The following is a 19592-nucleotide window of genomic DNA, read 5'->3' as shown; positions in this document are numbered from 1 at the left end:
GGTTGCTCGCCGGGGGTTCCCTTCGTTCCATGCCGCCCCCTGGTGGTCAGTGGACGTCATAGCGAGTGATCTAACTCCCGAGAGGACACTTTGCATATTAGCCATATATATAAAAGTTATGTGAATCACTTTTGGGCCATTATTAAGTAAAATAAGGGTTACCTGAGCACATGCACTGCGATACCAGGACGGTCCATGTGATAACTGAGCCAGTTAAGTGACAAATGGGCAGGTAGTGTACACAATGGACGAAGGGGCGGGTCACGTCCTGGGCCAGATGGACTGGGATGGCGTGAGATTTGGTCATGCTGCTCATAACCGCGTGAAATGTTAAGCTTATGAATTGCTGATTTCTGAAATTTTCCATTTAATATTTTTAGACTGAGGTTGACTGAGGTTACTGGAACCTTGGAAAGCAAAACCATGGGCTACCATATATAATGTAAGCCTTTTAAAGAAAAAATAATGACTATGAAACAACGGAATTGCTAGTAAAAATTGTAAAAACCTGAAAGATTTTCCAGGCCCATAAATTAAAAGGAAGTAACTTTGTAAGACCTATTAGTATTTCTGATGTGCACAATTCTTTGGAGAATTGTAATACCCCTCCCCCCACCCCGCCCAAATGTGGCTGCTGGCATTTTAAGTGCATGTGGAAGCTCAGGTCAGGAAATTCTCTAGTGTTTTGAATAATTTTTCTCCTGTTTTTTTCCCCATTAATTTTTGTAGGCTCTTAAGTCCCAGAATCACTAGGCAATAGAATACTTGAAAGGCAAGGAGTAGTTTGGAGGTCAAGTAAGAGGACATCTTTGATTATAGGGTTTGTTGGAAGTAGTCTGGGGTTGTTGAAGTTTTTGTTTGTTTGCTTAGCAATTAAAAAAATTATTCTGTTGGTTTGACTTTGTTTTGTCTTGGAGGAAAGACAAAATTTAAATCTTGGCCATTGTGGGTAGGTCAGTACACTACTTTTGCTGGTGGGAAGCTAGGCCTGGGCTTGTTTGTGTGTTGGCACCATGCTGTGTTCTCTAACTTGGGAGGCCCTTGGCCTCCCTTGTGAAACCTTAGGGTATGTTCATTCCAAGCACTTAGGACAGGACTCCTGGACTCCCAGAGGGGCTCCCACATCAGGCATTGGTTTTCCTTTTATGAGGGGGGTGGGGGAATAGCTCTAAGGCAGCGATTTTCAACCAGTGTGCCTGCAAGAATTTTAACACATGCAATTAGCTGACTTTATAGTCAGGGGCACCGATCGCTTTTCCGTTAGATTGTCAAAAAACAAACGACAACAGCTAACACAACAATAGCTGTCCAATGTGAATGAATCAACTATACCTTTTTTTTGGTCAGATCAGCAAAGAATATATTTTTTGGTGTGCTGCAGAATTTTAGTATTTAGTTTATGTGTGCTGTGATATGAGAAAGGTTGTCAATTGATGCTCTAAGGTGTTAGGAAATATATCCCTGTTAAGACCCTAGGGCCTAGGGCAGTGGTTGGCAAACTCATTAGTCAACAGAGCCAAATATCAACAGTACAATGATTGAAATTTCTTTTGAGAGCCAGATTTTTTAAACTTAAACTATATAGGTAGGTACATTATTATTAACTTAATTAGGGCATTCCTAAGGCTTAGGAAGAGCCACACTCAAGGGGCCAAAGAGCCGCATGTGGCTCGCGAGCCGCAGTTTGCCGACCACGGGTGTAGTTGGAGGCCATCCTCAAGTTTCAAAGGTGCATCCATAATATTGGGCTGGTCAGCCCCACGTTTCTTTGGGATGTGTTATTTCTTCTCTACTGAAGAAGAGGAGGCCCACTGGGGCAGAGGGGGTCCTTCGTAAGCCGCCCATGGGCTCGCGAGCCACAGTTTGCCGACCACGGGCCTAGGGAATTGGATTTACTTTTTTTAAAAAATGAAGTCATGTAATCCTACTGAGTATGTTTTAATCTGTGTGTGGGACCTCATTAGCCATTAGTGTAGTGGAAGCAGGAAATTGACATTGGTACAATCCCCAGAGCATATTCAGACTTCCCCAGTTTAACATGCACACGTTTGTGTGTGTGTGTGTGTGTGTGTGTGTGTGTGTGTGTGTGTGTGTCTATGCAGTTTTTTTACATGTGTAGATTTCCTGTAGCCACCACCCCAGTCCAGGTACAGAACTATTCCATCATCTCAAGGATCTCCCTGGTGCCAGCCCTTTATAGTAACACCCATCTCCCTTCCCCCCACACCCCATCTCTATAATTCTGAGAATGTTATATAAATAAAATCATGTGGTATGTGACCTTTAGACATTGGCTTTTTCTCTAAGCCAAATACCCTTGAGATCCAACCAAGCTGTTGCATTTTCAATAGGCCATTCCTTTTTATTGCTAAGCAGTATTTCATGGTATGGATGTGCCACAATTTAACCATTCACCTTACTGAAGGACATTCAGGTTGTTTCCAGTTTGGGGGTTCTTAATATTAGATAAATGCCCAGGAGTGTGATTGCTTGATTCTGTATGGTAAGTGTATGTTTAGTTTTTTAAGAAACTGACAAATTCTTTTCTAGAGTTGCCTGCATTATTTTACACTAGAGGCTCTGTGCATGAAATTCCCCTCAGCCCAGCCTGCACCCTCTCCAGTCTGGGACCCCTTGAGGGATATCCGACTGCTGGTTTAGGCCTGATCCCGCAGTCAGACATCCCTCTCACAATCCTGGACCGCTGGCTCCTAACTGCTCGCCTGGTCTCCCCTAACTGCCTCTGCCTGCTGGCCTGATCACCCCTAACTGCCCCCCCACCCCCGCTGGCCTGATCACCCCTAACTGCCCCCCCCCCCACTGGCCTGGTCATCCCTAACTGCCCTCCCTGTGGCCTGGTTGTCCCCAACTGCCCCCCCACCCCACCGGCCTGGTTGCCCCCAACTGCCCCCCTCCTCCCCCCCGCTGGCCTGGTCGCCCCTCACTGTCCCCCCTGCCAGCCTGGTCGCCCCACGCAGCCTGCTGTTCGGTCGTTCGTCCAGTTGTTTTGGTCGTGACGGCCCCTGGCTTTTTATATATTAGGATTTCCACGAGTATGAGAGGGCCAGTTCCTTTGCATCCTCACCTGCATTTGTTTATTATTCTAACTGCTCCCAAAGGGTTCTAGTCTATCATGGTGTTAATTTGCAACCCCTAATGGCTGGTGATGTTAAACATCTTTTCATGAACTTATTTGCCATCTGAATGTCCTCTTTGGTGGAATGTCTGCTCTGTCTTGTGGCCATGTTCTAACTGGGTTGTTATTTTTTTTCCACTATTGAGCTTTGAGAGTCCTTCATATGTTTTAGGTACTAAAACTTTGTCAGATATGTTGCTTCCACATTTTTCCCCCGCATGCAGTTTGTCTTCTTAACCTTTTAACAGGATATTTTGCAGGAAAAAAATGTTTAATTTTGAAAAAGTGACTAGAGGTGGCATCGCAACCTCCAGATCCGCCCTGCTCTGTGCATGACGGGGGCGGCGCCCCAACTCCCCAATCGGCCCTGCTCTGAGCCCGACCAGGGGCTGCACCTAGGGATTGGGCCTGCCCTCTGCCACCCGGGAGCAGGCCTAAGCCAGCAGGTCGTTATCTCCCGAGGGGTCCCAGACTGCGAGAGGGCACAGGCCGGGCTGAGGGACCCCCTCTCCCGCCCCCCCCCCCCCCCCAGTGCACAAATTTTTGTGCACCGGGCCTCTAGTAATAATAATAATTGCTATGACTAAAACAGCAGAGAGGCAAACTGTTTGATAATGTTATGTGTATTTTCATATATCTCCTTTCCCTGAGGAACTGGAACCCCAGTTCCTACTCATAGAAGCTTACCTTTTCACAGTTGGAAACTTTGTGTCATGTACCAAATATTTACTGAATGAGGTTAGGAGCTAGAATACTCTATTCACTGTCTAGTACTGCCCATAAAATATGCCTTTTCCCCACCCATAAACCAAGATTTTTCTGAATAAAGAACGATTTCCTCTCTGCCCTGACCACAGGAGGTGGCGGGAGGTGTGTCTGCTGTTGTGAGCTGGTTCAGAGTTTATTGCCCGAGGCACAGAAAGCCAGGACTCCTGTCACCAGGATGCGTCCCAGACTTCACACTGGCAGCTAGCTCCCTTTCCTGTCCCTTGTTGACCAGGTTGTTTCTTTCCCAGAGGAAATGCATGAGGCCTTAGATGTACATTTCTCCAGCATGGGTTCTTGGACGGGGGTGGGCATCAGAATTATTGGAGGACTTACTTGAACTCAGACAGCAGAGTCCCACCCCCAGAGTTTCTGTTTCAGATCTTGGATGGGGCCTGAGAATTTGCATTTCTAACAAGTACTCAAGAACGCACATTAAGAACCACTATTTTAGAGCCCAGTCCTCTTTTAAATTGGACCCATACTAAAGTGCTTAACTCTTTGAAATTGTGTCTACTCATGTTAATGAATGAGATGGAAATAAATTGATTGGTTTCTCAGGTTACTACTTGATGCACATAACTATTCTCTCTTCTACTCATTCTTTTCTACCTCCCCCTTTCCCAACCCCATTTTTTCCTCAATTGTCTTATGACCTCTCCTCACGTAGAAGACATGCCAAGTTAGGGTATATGGCTACCATATGCAAACCATATTGCTTTATCTAGTCACTTAACCTCTGTGAAATAAATGTGTTTACTAAATTCTTATATCCTGAGGTTATTGTGAGGCTTACATGAGATATTGCATGTGAAAGGGCTGTGTCAGAGTAAAACATGGTGCAAAATTAGTGTCTTATTATTTTGTGGGATCTCGACTTGCCTTTGGGACAGTGTCCAAAGGGACTTGGGGATGGACTTGCCTCTCCTGGTGTGAGTTTTATTGCTGCTGGGGAGACTTGGTAAAGATTATGCAGAAATCTGCAGAGGTGTCCCGGAGAAGGTTCCTGGCTGGGGCGTCGGGCTGAAGGCTCAGAGTGCTTACAAACATATTTTGGAGGCACATCGATGTGTAGTGTAGTAATGGCCAAAGAAAGAAGAGTTTGGTGCTGGAAAACAGCCTAAGTAGATGCTGGACTGTCAAGAGATTCAGCTTGCTTGTAGTCAAGAAATAAAAATTCTATCCTTTTTCCCCCCTTAAGTTCCTAAGCCTACTCTGCCCACAGTAACTACTAGCCAGATGTAGTATTTAAATTACTTAAAACTAAAAATTCAGGTCCTCTGTCATACCAGCCACAATTCAAGTACTGAACAGCCATTTCCATCATCGCAGCAAGTTTCATTGGCTCCTGCTCTTCTAGAGAGTTATCAGCTCTGCTTATCTGGTGGCAGCATCACTGGGTTTCATATGACGGGACAGGGACATCTTTTTTGTGTGTGTTTTTATTGATTTTAGAGAGAGAGGAAGGGAGATGGAGAGAGAGAGAGAAACATCAATGCAAGAATGAAACATCATTCGGCTGCTTCTTGCATTCAAGCCCACAACCTGGGCATGTGCCCTTACCAAGAATCGAACCAGTAACCACTCGGTGCACAGGGCGACGCTCAACCAACAGGGCCACACCAGCTGGGACAGAACAGGGACACGTTTATGAGTGAAATATCTCTCTTATCTCTCCCTTGGAAGTCTGGTGTGGACCTGATTGGGAGGAATAACAAAGGGTGGCTGCTCCAGCATCTTGAACCTCATTTTGCCACTTTGGTTTTGGAGACTCATTTCATTTGGAAGGTGGGTCAGTCAGCACGGCATTTGCATTATGCTGGGGGTAGAGTTTACCAGGTTAGCAGGCTGTTGTCAAGGTATCTACTGCTTCTAGTGACGTTTGAGGCTTTGGTTTAGTTCTTGGGACTCTCCCCGGGATCTGGTCCTTGAGGGAAGCAAATAGAAATGCTCGGGTGGATTTAGCAGTAAGAGGTCCTTCTCGAGAGAGGCTCTGCGCCAGCTTGGACTCCTCCACTTGGGTCTGTTCTGCTGCTGAACCAGCCCTTGTCAGGGAGAGGCAGGGGGCTGCCCTGTCCACCCTGCCAGTGTGGGCCTGCTCAGATACCATTCCACACCACCTCGTCCTAGCAGCTGCCTCCTTTCAAAGTGTGCTGTAAACTGTAAAGTCCCTTCCCTTACTTGCCCCACACCCAGTCACTAGATCCTTTGCAGAACGTATGCAACATACGTCTTGCATACTTTCCCTTCCTTGGCGTGTCTCTACAGCCCAACCTACCTCCTGGACTATTATGGGAGCCACATAACAGGTCTCCCCAATTCTGTTCTCTCACACCTCTTCTGGTCTACTCTGCCCTCCCTTTTCCCCTCCTTTCCTCCACCTTTTCCTCCACCCTTTTCGGAACAGACAGAGCAAGACAAGGATGATAGATACCCTGGCCTCCAGGCTCGCTTTGCTTCGTCAGTGTGAGGTGGGGCTCTGCACACGCCCGGTGGCCCCGTGCCAGCGAGGGAGGAAGGCCTCTCACATTCAACTGCTCTCAGCTGGAAGGGCTTCTCTGGATGGTGTGATCCCCGAAAGCAGGAGAGAGGCAGGCCCTTCCTATACTGTGAAGGGCACAGAGAACCGAGTTTCTTATGAATGAGCCCTCTCTATCTGGGGGCCTTGGGGGAAGAAGAGAATATGAAATTCTCTGTAAGGCCCTGTGTCCTGAGGGACTAGTCATGTGGGAAAAGATTGGAAGATACGAGGGCAGACAAGATTGCTTGCATGGGGTGGGGGAGAAAGATGAGGAAAGACAGAAAAAGAGAGTAGGAAACAGCTTAAAGTAAGACACCCGGGAAAGTAATGTAAACAGCATCACAAACCTTGAAGATTGTGGGAGTGTCCGATAATAAACAGGAAGTTTGTTAAAAGACACAATCCTGCCGGACTTACTTCCCATGCTGGTGCCTGGCCCAGTAGAGTAAAAATGAATGGTGGTGGCATGAGAGCGAATCAGCTTCCTTTAGCTAACTTCTGGATTTGATCCTTCAAAATACTCATCAAAAAAAAGTTTAAGAATATAAGTCTAAAAAGCTCTACTCTGACATTTGGATTATCTTAGTCCTGGACTTAGAGGAAAAAAATTTCTGAAATTCTGAAGTTTCTTACCTTCAACTTTCTCTAACATAAATTCTAGGAATTTGGAGGGGGAGGGGGGCAAGCCTGAAGTAAATACAAATATTTACATGTTAATAGCATTTATTAAGTAACTAAGATCACTTTGTTAGTTTAGTAACATAAAATGGGTTATGTGTAATTAAGCTTGTTTATAAAGTGAACAGACTGTAGTATTAAATTTAACAGTTTATTTAGGCAGCCGCCACAAACATTCTAATTGAATTTATGTGAGATATTTTCACTTTCTGTTAAAGAAGGGACATGTCTGAGTATTAGGGAGCGTGGCATTTCTTATTTTTGGACAGAATATAAACCATGGCACAGAAGCAGTCACTGGTCAGGAAGTACCTGTTGAATGATTAAGTCTGGATTGTACAAGTCAGTACTGAGTTGGAGAATTTGGCAAGAATGCAAAAAAAAAAGGATACAGTTTCTCTAGCGGACCTTTCCCCCTCCATCTGACATGTGAAAGTCTGTCATACGCCTGGCACTGGACTAAATGTGGGGCGAATGTCCTTTGCGCCCACGGAACTTGTATTTTAAAAGGGATGTAATGCCGCACGGTGATAGAAAACAGCAGGCAGGTGAGCTGGTGTATCCCACTCTGAGAAGGCCAAGGAAGGACTCATAACCTGCCTTTCAAGAATTCTGTCTTCACTGTGAACTGACTAAGAGGAAATGGGTTTAAAGTACCGATGTGATTTCTAGAAGTATGGAAGGGCCCCTGCCAGGGAGCTTGGGAGGATATGGAGATCAAAGACGCAGCCAGTGAATTACTAGAAATGTGGAGTGTCTCGGTCTAGAAAGCTCTTTAAATTGGTTTCCTGTGCCTTCCTGTGGCCCTGTCTGATTGTGGGACATGGGCCTCATGGGCTAGTTGGGATGTGTTCTTCTGTGGAGCTTAATGAAGACCCCAGAGCTGAAAACCTAGATTCACTTTCCACTGTGCCACTCACTGGCTTTGTTTTATTTTTAATTTTTATTTATTGATGAGAGATAGAGAGACATGGATTTATTGTTCCACGTATTTCTATATTCATTGGTTGCTTCTTGTATGCACCCTGACCTGGGATGGAAGCTGCAACCTTAGTGTATGGGGATAATGCTCTAACCAACTGAGCTACCTGGCCAGGGCCTCACTGGTTTTATATTCTTGGACAGATTACTTAGCTTGTCTGTCAAGTAGTCTCCTCGTATGTTAAACAGAGATAATAGTAATTAATGCCTACCTCAAAAGGTCATTATGAGGATTACATGTATTATGTGAGTTAAAGCATATAAAGTGCTAAGAACATTATCTGACACTTGGAAAGAGTTATGTGTTCCCTATCATCATTGCTCCAGTTCCAGTTGCTGTGTAACAAATGGCCTCTGGGGGCTTCTTTCTCCACACGTCTGGGGTGACTAGAAGGCTGGGTCCGCGGAAGGTGGACTTTCCGTGGTCTTCGCCTCCTCAGAGCATCAGACTAGTCATTTTGTTTAGCCGCTATAGATCTCCATTAAAAAGCAAACAAACTTAAAGCTCATCCATACAGCAGTGAAACTGATGCTCGCATTGGTGATTTTTGTGCTGATTTGGGCCTGAGATTCAGAATCTCCAGAAATGTTACCTTATGTTCTGGTCACATTGATTCATACTTTTCCCCCCAGAGAATTACTCAGTTGCCTGTTGCACTGGATACTAGAGAAATGTTATAATGGGTCTTCCAGTCAACAGATGATGCTCTATATCTTAAAGTGAGGCCAGCTGTTTTATTTCTTTTATTTTTCATCGTATTGGCCAGGCCATTGTAAGACTCACTGGGTGCCCAGCTGGTGTGGCTCAGTGGTTGAGCATCAACCCATGAACCAACAGGTCACTGGTTCGATTCCCGGTCAGAGCACATGCCCGGGTTGAGGGCTCCATCCCCAGTAGGGAGACATGCAGGAGGCAGCTGATGGATGTTTTTCTATCTAGCTCTCTCTAAAAATCAATAAAAGCAATTTAAAGAGAAAAAAAATGACTCACTGGAGGATGAAAATAGTCTTTAAATTGCCACATATGTTATGATCCTGAAGGACTGGGCTTTCTAAAGGGTCAGTTTCTTCTCCATTGTCTGTGAAAAGGATAGATTCACCACAGTTGGTGCAGAGAAGAGATTCAGAGTTCACACCTTGACCTTCATCCTCTTACACCACAGGTGGAGTGAAAGTTATGGAACAAGGGTGCCAAGGAAAAGAGAGGTTTTTCTTATTTGTTGTGCTGGGTACAGTTGGTACAGTTACACTCCTGGTAACCACCGTGTTGTCCTCTTTGAAGGTGGAGCCTCCTGGCAGCTGAAGGTTTTCAGGTTAGAGTCCTGATACCTTCTCCAGACCCACCTAACCCTAAACCTGAACGCCAAGGTGGCCAGACAAGTTAGGAGTTTTGAAGAGCCTTGGGATATCACTATGTGTTCTTTTTATTTTGTTTTTATTTTATTTTGTTATTCCAGTAGGACCACAACACTACGCTTATTTTCAGAGAAATTGTGTATTTAAGACTTTTCTTGTTTCAAATTCTTGGAAAATTGAAAATGTAATTTTAGTCTAGTTTGTCGGTCAGCTGAACGGTCTGACCTAAAAAACTCTAAAAGCCTTCATCTCTGATCTGCTTGAGCATCTGGGCGTCTAGGTCACATAGAGCAGTGTTTCTCAAAGTGCGGTCTATTTTTTAAAAGCTCGCTGATTTGATCCTCTTTGGGAAGTGAATTTTATAGCAGCGATTCCCATTCCATTTCCCCATTCTCAAAAAAAGAAGCTAGAATTTACTGAGCACTTATTATGTGCAGGGACACTGTTTAGCCCATTCTGTTGTCTCATTTAATCTCCATAACAGCCAGGCATAGTAGGTGCCATATTATTACCCCCATTTACTGAGAAGGTAATGGGCACCAAGAAGTTAACTCATTTGCTTAAGTTCACAAAGCTCATAAATGGCCCACCCTGGATTCTTGCACTGTTTCAGAAACAGACTTACCAAATCAAAAGGCACACATAGCCTCTTTTTCCATGTAGCAGATATTTTCTCTTCTGTCTGTTTTATCCTTTCAATCCTTCTAATCCTCCAGTCTTTGGGCTTGACAGCATCATTCTCTTTCCTCTCCAGTCATCATGCCTCAACATCCTTGCCTGTGTCCAAGGATTGCCTGACTTCCTGCTGGGCAAGTTATTAGCTTCCTTTCTCTCCACCTCCTCAAAGTAATCTCATGGAGACATTTTGCCAGTGAAATATCACTGCAGGTTTGTATTCCTTTTTATAAAAATTCCCCAAGGGCCGGGAGATGCATTCATGTGCAGGTGTTTTCTGGAGGGGCTGCGCGCTCTCTCCGATACATTTTCTTTAATCAGTGGGTCCATTCACCCGACAAGCCGTGTTCAAGCCGCGCTGTGCAGCAGAGGGCCTCTGGGCGCCATCTTCAGGTTTCACCATCTTCCTTTGCCTGGGCAGGGAGGTGACTCAGTTCTAACTGGTTTGCAGCCATTTTCATCTTAAGTTTTGTTATGTTTCAGTCCCTTCCCCCTAGAAGAGGCTAGGGCACATAGAGCAGTGTTTCTCAAAGTGCGGTCTGTAGAACCCTGAAGGTTCCTGAGACCTAAAAACTATCTTCATAATAATACTAAGACATACGTGCCCTTTTCCCTCTTGCTGACATTTGCACTGCTGGTGGCAGGCAATGCTGGGTTGCCCAGGGGGAGTGGGCCGAAACAGCACCTTTCTGTAAATGCAAGCATGTCATTGAAACTCCTGGTTTTAATGTAAGAAATGAGTCAGGGAAAGACGATTTAGGATTAAGTGAAGGATTCTTGAGGGCCTTTGGAAGGCGTAGTGGAAAGACCTTCTTGTTGGAGGGGCGGTGCTGTGCCTAGTGCTGTGGCCTTGGGCATCACCTGACCGATGTGAGCCTGGTCCCCATCTCCACGAAATGGGAACAGGGTGGTGATCACTAGCGATAGCTTTACATCATCCCTGCACTTAATAGGCCCTCAATAAATGGTAGCTCCTGCTTATATTGGTTATACTCTGATTGCTAAATGGATGTTTGGTATCTTGGGAATATTGGTTGCTTTAAATTATGTAGTTCATTTGGGAGCTGATGTTGACTTATGAGTTGGGTGCGTGTGATGGGAAGAAATGTACTTGTCTCTTGAGAGTCCCAGTCCCTGGGAAAGTGCTCCCTGATGGACATGGCACTGTCACTTAGCTGTGACAACAGGCGCTAATGGGGCCCAGGAAGCTGGAGGAGTCAGGGGCAGCCAGAGCGTCTGACCTCTCCTCTCCCTCCTTAGGGTGGGTGAGAGGCAGAGCTCAGAGGGGCATCAATGTGCATTCATGTTGTCATTTTATATCGTGGGTTTTTCTGAGGGCTTTCCATCCTGTTTGTTTTCCTTTGTTCAAAAAATATTAAGTACTCGATGTTTACATACAGTGATAGAAACATGTTTAAGCAGTGGCGCTTACACACTAATAAGAACCATGTGTGCCACAGCCACCCCAAGGAGCTCCTTTTTGGTCCTGGGATAGGTATAAACAAATATGATTAAAGATTATTTAAATCTCAGTTATTTAATAAATACAGGGCTTATTTGTTAAAACTTACCGGCGTGAATGAGTCCTAGAGATCTCTTGCGCAGCACAGTGCCTGTAGCTAACAATACTTTATTATTGTATTACTTAACATTTGCTAAGAAGGTAGATGTTATGTTAAGTGTTCTTACACAAGCACACACAAATAATAAACAGGGTGGGAGGAGACACTGGGAGGTGATGGTTATGTCTGTGGTCTTAATGGTGGTGGTGGGCTCACGGGTTAATACTTTTATCCCCAGACTCATCGAGCTGGACACATTAAATCTGTACAGCTTTTTACATGTCAGTCAAATCTCAATAAAGTGGCTTAAAAAAACTTATCTGAGGAAAAGAATCTCCAGAGTCTCTAGATACTTCTAGTTTTAGATAATTTAAGAACCAAATATATCAACATGAAATATGAACTTTGATATTGTGTGCAGTTTGAGTCAAGATACTTAAATAACCTTTGGATTTTATGTTAAGCTCCAAATTTGAAAAATTATTACCTCTTTGTAGAGAAAATCCTTTTATTATGGACTAGAGACCCGATGCACGAAATTCGTGCAAGGGGCTCGGCCCTCGCAGCCCCAGCTTCGTCCGGAAGGTCGTCCGGATGGTCGTTCTGCTGTCTGGCCATCTGGTCTAATTAGCATCTTACACTTTTATTATTATAGATACGCTCATTGTTTACTCCCTTTGACTCTGTGTGATTGGTGGGCCTGGGGATGGCTCCTCTTTTTATGGTGAGGGAGCGCACACCCTCCGAGGTCTCCAGGCTCTGCTCCTGCTCGCAGACCTGGGAAGGACGCAGGAGCCACGGGCGGCAGAGGGCCCGGCAGTGAGGGCCTGGCCCAGGACAGGGTGGCCCAGCCCAGGTGGAGTGGCCGAAGCAGCACCTTTCTGTAATGGAAGCTTGTGATCAGGCTGCACAATCCCTGTGCGGTTACTGTGGCATCAGGTACAAAGCCCCTGCGGGAACTGGATCACAGTGCACTGTCATTAGTCCGTTTCAGCACGAGATGGCTTTTTTTTCTTCCCAGTAGCTTTTCCCAGCCTTGGTCTCCTGAGAAGTTTGAAAAAGACAAACTCACCTTCAATTTAAGCTCGGTAGCATTAAGAATATGTTCATAACTGGTTATTAAAGAATGCATCTTAATTCCATTAATAAATATTTATCGAGTGTCCATATAGTGCTTGAGACTGCTAGGTACTGTGAACCTCTGTGGATGATTCACTGAATCCATAAATATGTATTGAGCACTTATGATGATCTTATTTCTGCTAGAAACTGGAAATACAAAGATGAATAAGACTGGGTCCTCACTGTGAATCAACTGAATGGTCAAGGAAAAAAACCTAAAGACATAGGCAATGTATTATTTTGTGGCATAAATATGCCTGCAATGAGATGGCAGCACAGATGAGTGCATGTTAGGGGAGGAAGGGTAGATGACTTCCTGGAGGAAGTGGCCTGAGAGTAGAGCTTCCGAGGATGTGTTTTGGCATTTAGTGTGTGCCAAGCAAGCGTTTCCTCGACTCGTAGGGGAGGAAGGCCCCCCAGATGGAGGAAACCTGGGGAGAGCTGCCAGAGTTTCTCTAGAGTTTGTGCAAAGGCAATAGACATGAGTTGCTGTGGTTCGAGACAGATTGTGTTGTCATGTTGGCTGTGTTCTTAGAATGGGAGTCAGCATTATGATGGGAGGCACACCACCCCACTCAGCACTTACCCACCAACCGCCTGGTGTTCTGCAGCAGTCATTTGGCACAGGCTGGGGGTGCCGCCCTGGGAACGCTGGAAGATGGGCACCACTCATGTGCGTGCTACTCTCTGCGAGCAGTATATATGGTGTGTGCCCTCTTGCTACTTGCTGATGGAGAATATGGCACTGTCCTCTGGGATGGTCTCCTACTTCGTTTACAGACAAGGTCAAAGATCCCTCCAAATCCACTCTCTGAGAGCAGTTGACGTGTAAGTGCTGAGTTGTGTGCTTCCGATCACCATCGCTGTGGCAGCTGAGGGAAGGACGGAAAGTGTAGGAGAAGGTGTGGAGGCAAACTGAGGGGGTCAGTGGACTGGAGAGAGCTTTACAGTAGCTGTGAAGCTAGAGGATGGCTTTGTTAGCCAGGATTTGGAGAATGAGGTTGACACATTCGCGGGATGCTGAGGGGACCAGCGAGACTGACGGCATCTACAGGAGGGGTCTGGTTGTAGACAGCCTTGGAAACCAGAGATCGGAACTTGAGGCTAAGGCCAGGGTGGTTATGTGCAAGCAAGTGGCATGTAAGGCCGGGCGATTTCCCAGCTGCGTGAGTGTTGGGTGATAGTGGGGTGTCAGTTTGAGTGTCCGACAGTGTTTACACCTAAAGGAGAACCTGCTACGTTGCCCTGGTTACAGATTCAGGGTCTGATCTGAGGGTCGTAACTAGTCATGGTGGAGGTGAGGCTGTTGAGCAGGTCACCAGGACTCATGTCGTGCCCCTGACTCCCCGGAAAACGGCTTCATTTTGCCTTAATTCATTTTGTCCTCCAACACTGAGGCCCTTTGTTATTGCTACTGTTGAGTAAGGAAAAAAAGTCTTGTTCAGGGTCACATCACGTAAAGGCCTCAAGACACATACAAAGGAAGTAACAGCTTAAGACCACAATGGGAAGGAAGGTCGTGGTGCTTTAAGAGCAAGCCAAAAGCAGTCACGCTCAGACGGAGAAGCAAAGATTCTTCTTGCTGACAAATGACATGCAGGTTTTGTAAAGAAAGGGAACCATTTGTGGTGACATGGGTCATAGTCAATATAGGGCTGAAATGTTGAACCCTCCAACTGGAATTTCCAAATTCCCCCCTTTGTCAAGTGTGGTACAGACAGATCTCCAGCTTTCCTGTGGGGCTGGGCCCTGGGAGCTGCACGGCCCCTCCCCCGAGGGGGAGTCCCCAGAGCGCTGACTCCTGTACGCTCGCTCACCTTAGCTTGCTGCCCTTTGCTTTTGTCACTCTCCCCATGCAGACAAGCTGTGTGAGTGGTCATCCTTAGACAAGGTGCTGGTTTGAAAGAAACAGGCGCCTGCAGGTTCCTAAGTACAGAGGACCTTACATGGAAATAGTCTTTATGAAGCCCCCAGAGGCAACACATGAATGGATTACACACTGTTGAGCCAACAGAGTCCTTGAGTGGCGCAGATTCCTTTAAAAGCTGGACCATTGCCCAGCCAGAGAGGCACAGTTGGTTGAGCATCGCCCCATGCACCAAAAGGTTGCCAGTTTGATTCCTAGTCAGGGCACATACCTGGGTTGCAGGTTCAGTCCCCGCTCAGGGCATGTATGGAAGGCAACCAACCGATCGATGTTTCTCTCTCACATCAATGTTCCTCTCTCTGTCTCTCTCTCTCTGCTCTCTCCTTCCCTTCCTCTCTCTAAAAACAACAACACAACAACAAAAGGAATGGGACCATTACTTATTCCCTGGGCCCGAGCCATGCTTACAGGGTGGGAGTGGTATCCTGAGATTTCTGTGGAATCCCCAGTCTCTTGCTTCCAGGTGTGGATAATCAAAGTACATTTTAGTGACTGGAGATGGCTTATAGCACAGTTCTTAACTGGGCTCCATATTGAAAGTGTATATTTTCCCTCTCTCTCTCTGTCTCTCTCTCTCTCTCCTTTATATACATACTAGAGGCCCGGTGCCCAGCCTGCCCCCTCTCACAGTCCGGGAGCCCTCAGGGGATGTCCTACTGACGGGGAGCAGGCCTAAGCTGCAGTCTGGCTGCGGAGGGTCGGAGCAGGCGCCCCTCTGTGTTGATCTCTGTGTTGATCTCTCAGGCTCCGGGTGCACCCAGCCCCACCCAGCCCCACCTCCTGAGCTGGTCATGACCCTTACGGAGTCCTGACCTCATAAGCATATTCCTTCTTTTTATATATTAGATGCACATACACATATATCCTTAATTAGGCCTCAATTTTATTAGCAATTTGCTCTCCGTTACCACTTAGAATTCTTAGTCCACTCCTGACTCTGATCTGTAAAAAAATAAAAATAAAAATCACACACTCTTTTCTTGAAGTGCGTGGGTTCTCATCACCTCTCTGACTCTGATTTGGTGGGGAGTGGGACTCCGGTGCAGAAATGTGCTTTTGTGTCTTGCTTTTTTGCCCGTGTGTGCTGCTCTCTGCTGACAGAGAGCTTCTCACTTTGGCTGCACATTTGGAGTCATTTGAGGAGCTTTATAAAATACGAGTGTGTGGGCCCTGTCCCTGGAGATCTGACTGAACAGATCTGGGTGAGGCCTGGGTACGAGGATTTTAAAAATTCCGGGTCATTCTAACGTATGGCCACGATTGCACCTTGCCCATCTGCAATTTTCCACCAACATTTTCCACCGGCCTGAAGTGGAAGCCAGGTCAGGATCTGCCTTTGGATCTGGGCCATCACAATTCCTAATTTTAGCCCTAGGCTTTTAGATTTATAGTTGGAGAGGATGAGGCCCAGAGAGTGAGTTTCTTTCCAGGGGCAGCCCTTGCAGGTTGGCCAAAAGGAGAATGCTGACAGGTAGCCGCCACCCTCATTGGGACTGTGATTTCAGGCTCGTCTTCGTATACTCCTCATTCATACTTGGCTTATTTTCATTTTTACGGTGAAAGTCACAACAACATGGTTTATTTTTAGCTTTATAGGATAAATATTCTACTTGTAAAACTGTTTTCTCTCCAGTCCAAACATGCTTATGATGCATGTGAGCACACCTACAAATATGTCGTGAGGTAAGGAAACTCAGAAAGACGATGAGTAAGTTCCCACCTGGGGCCTCAGAATAATGTTATTTACTACTAGCCTCGGCCTTGTGGGAAAGGGGTAGATAGCAAACCTAGCGATACGTTTCAAATTACTAGTTTGAAGTGACTGCTGAGAAACATTTTCCTTATGATAGAACTATCTTTTAGGCAAGGACTTTAATTTTAAAAAAACAGCATGACTCTTTCCCCCAGAGTAATAAACCAAGTTCCTTTGCCAAAAAGAGCCATAAACTGGGTGCCCACACAGGGAAATCAGCGCTAGAGAGGACTGGGGGCCCTGCTGCTTGCCGGGAAGGGGACCCCTGGACCTGCTGGGGTTGGACCCCGGCAGCTGCTGAGTCTTCCCAGGACGTTGTCTGCGGTATCTCGTGTCCAGTGACTGTGGGATTGAACACAGTGTCACGTTTAATTGGAGCAGGAAGCACACGCCGCTTTGTGTGCGAAGCAGATACCCTGGAGCGAAAGGCCAGTGTGTGGCCGAGGGCCAGAACCACCAGCCACAGGGCCCCCCCCCCCCCCCCCAAACCCTAGAGTAGGGTGAGTGCTCTGTCCCAGGCTGGGACGCACTCCTGCTGACACATGGCGAAGAGACCGCCCCTCTCTGTCCTTTAAATTCCAGAGCCAGCAGCTCTCCCCATCCTGGGGTTCCTTTTCTGGCCTCTCCCTCGCCCTGTCCTGTGCCCCTCCTTGCCTGTTCGGAGCTTCGCGACTTGTCCAGGGTCGCTGGGGACTTGGTTCTTGTTGGCAGGGCTGCGGCTGTGTGAAAGCGTCCGAGCCTCCGCTCCGCGTGTCTTGAAGATTGTTATTTTGACTTTGTGGGTCATTTGGTGGGTGGCCGGCTGAGTGATAATTCTGAATAGTAACTTTGGAATTTTATGAATCAAAAAGACAGAACTGCACGTTGAAATGTGGGAGGATGCCCCGCGGGCTCTTGGGAGTCACACGTTGGGGGGGGGGGGGAGGACTTGGCGCTAACGCTAAGGGACACTTGGCTTTTTTTCCCCCCGCCCCCGCAGGTCCCCCTCCTGCTTGTTACAGCCCCAGTAGTCCCGCCCAGATTCTAGAAGACCCCAGCTACTTTTTCCCAGACTTCCCGCTCTACTCGGGGAGGCATGAAGCGCCTGCTTTGACGGTGGAGGCCGGCGGTACCATCAGGGAGAAAGGTGGTAAGTTCTTTTACTGGCACTGGTGTTGGAAACACAAAAAAGATCTGATGTGTCTCATGTTTAGCGCTTTTGCTTAATTTTTTTTCTCTGTGCTCATTTTAAAAAATCAGCTTGTGGGATTATTGGCTGTCTCTTTTTTGGCAGTTGCCTTATTTTTAATGTTTGTGTTACAGTGTTAATAGACTATCTCACTATAACTTGTGAGTCAGCAGAGAGAGTTCCTAGGTATGTAGGAACTTCAGAATTATACCATTTATTTCCTAATTTTTCTCTAATTCCTAAATACATTTTTGGTACTCCTTCCTAGAATCTTTCCTTCTTTTTTTTTTTTTCCTTCTTTCTACTTCATTTTAATCTTTTTGCAAATAACTCAGAAGTTCAGAAGAAATTCAGAACTATAGTAGGGAGGAAACTCTCCTTTGTAAAAATTTCCTGCCTATTTTTGAGATAAAACTATGAGGGAATTTTTATTTTAATTGATTTCAGAGAGGAAGGGAGAGGGAGAGATAGAAACGTCAATGATAAGAGAGAATCATTGATTGGCTCCCTTCTGCACGCCTCCTACTGGGGATCGAGCCTGCAACCCAGGCATGTACCCTTGACCGGAATCGAACCAGGGGCCCTTCAGTCTGCAGGCACGCGCTTTATCCACTGAGCCAAACCAGCTTAGGGCATGTAAGGGAATTTTTAAAACCACTTTAGGAAGGATCTCAGGGTCCGAATGTGCTTGTGAAAAGAGAATGTAATCGTTTTCATGCCCGATGAGACCCCATTCCTTTTATTATCCATCCAAAAAAACCCTCATTTTCCTCTGGATATGCATTTTTATTTTAATGAAATAAAAAATGATTTTTATTTGAATCTGCTTGTTCCAGTAAGCCTTTCGGATCAGTTATCCTGAGGGTAAGGGCGTCCTTTTTTACTCTCCTGCCCCCGCATCTGTCGGGAAGCCTGATGTAGCAGGTTTCAGTCCGTCTTTGTTTAGTGAGTGTGGCCCAGTTCAACCCACACTGATCGCTCTTTCCGTGGGTCGTTCATCACTTACTACGATTATTTGGCAGTTCACCTTGCGTGGACCTTCCATGATCTGTTTTTACTGTTTAAAATGTTTTGCTGTTGAACTTCGGATTTATATTTCAGATGCAGTTATCTGAAGGTAAGGGATACGTTTGAATGTACTCCACGCGTGCACTCCTCTGAGGCAGATAGGAAGCCTGCCCATTTTACAGGGGAGAGGGGTTCAGAGAAGCCAAGCAATTTGCCTGAGGTCCCAGGTGAGGTTCTGGGGAGACGGGGAGAGTGATATGGTCAGCGTTGCGCTTCAGGAACCATCTGTAGAGCTCTGTACCTTACTCGGCCATTATTTCCCGAAGGCCTTCTGTGGTCAGAGCCGTGTTCTAGGCGCTGGTGATGCAGCGTGTGAATGTAGCAGATAAACTCTCCACCTGCTGGTGTTTGGGTCTAGTAGAGGAAGACAGGTAATACATACAGTGTGGATTGAAAAGAGAAGAGGCCAGAGGCTAGAGATATTCAGAGGCTATTCAGGACATCTTAGCCACTGGTTAGGAGAGCCAGAAGCGGGCGCGCATGTACAGTGCAATTGTAACTTCGTAGCCCGTGCACAGAAGTCGGTATTTTGTGGAAGGGCCACACTCCAGGGGCCAAAGAGCTGCATGTGGCTCGCGAGCTGCAGTTTGCTGACCACTGGCCTAGGGCATGAAAGCCAGAGTCACAGTCTTTGCTATTGCTGAGACACTAAAGATGTCATCTACTGTCACCTTTTCTCATATTGTAATACCAAAGAGAATAAGTGGTATATAATCCTTGCCAAAAGAAGACAGTAAACCTAATGGAAGGTGTCTATGTGCATACTCATGTAAATGTGGAAGTATGCGTATACTAGTATTTATATATATATACTAGAGGCCCGACGCACGAAATTCATGCAACAGTAGGCCTTCCTTCCCCTGGCTGCCAGCACCGGCTT

General features: G+C 46.2%; 1 protein-coding gene across 5 annotated transcripts in view; it reads left to right on the top strand.

The window, feature by feature from the left end:
• AMOTL1 (angiomotin like 1) overlaps window positions 1-19592 on the top strand; it is a 147463-nt gene that overhangs the window by 56267 nt on the left and 71604 nt on the right. For 4 of the 5 annotated variants that reach the window (XM_059708115.1, XM_059708111.1, XM_059708113.1 and 1 more), the window contains one exon: window positions 17456-17605. The exons of the other annotated variant lie outside the window; for it this stretch is intronic. In XM_059708115.1, coding sequence (XP_059564098.1) covers window positions 17456-17605 — 150 coding nt within the window. The remainder of the gene's footprint in view (window positions 1-17455; window positions 17606-19592) is intronic. 5 annotated transcript variants of the gene reach the window in all.

Source organism: Myotis daubentonii, chromosome 9 (genome assembly GCF_963259705.1).
Source record: "Myotis daubentonii chromosome 9, mMyoDau2.1, whole genome shotgun sequence".
Classification (NCBI taxonomy): domain Eukaryota; kingdom Metazoa; phylum Chordata; class Mammalia; order Chiroptera; family Vespertilionidae; genus Myotis; species Myotis daubentonii.
Note: the sequence above shows the minus strand (reverse complement) of the source record. Positions and strands in the feature narration are given on the sequence as shown.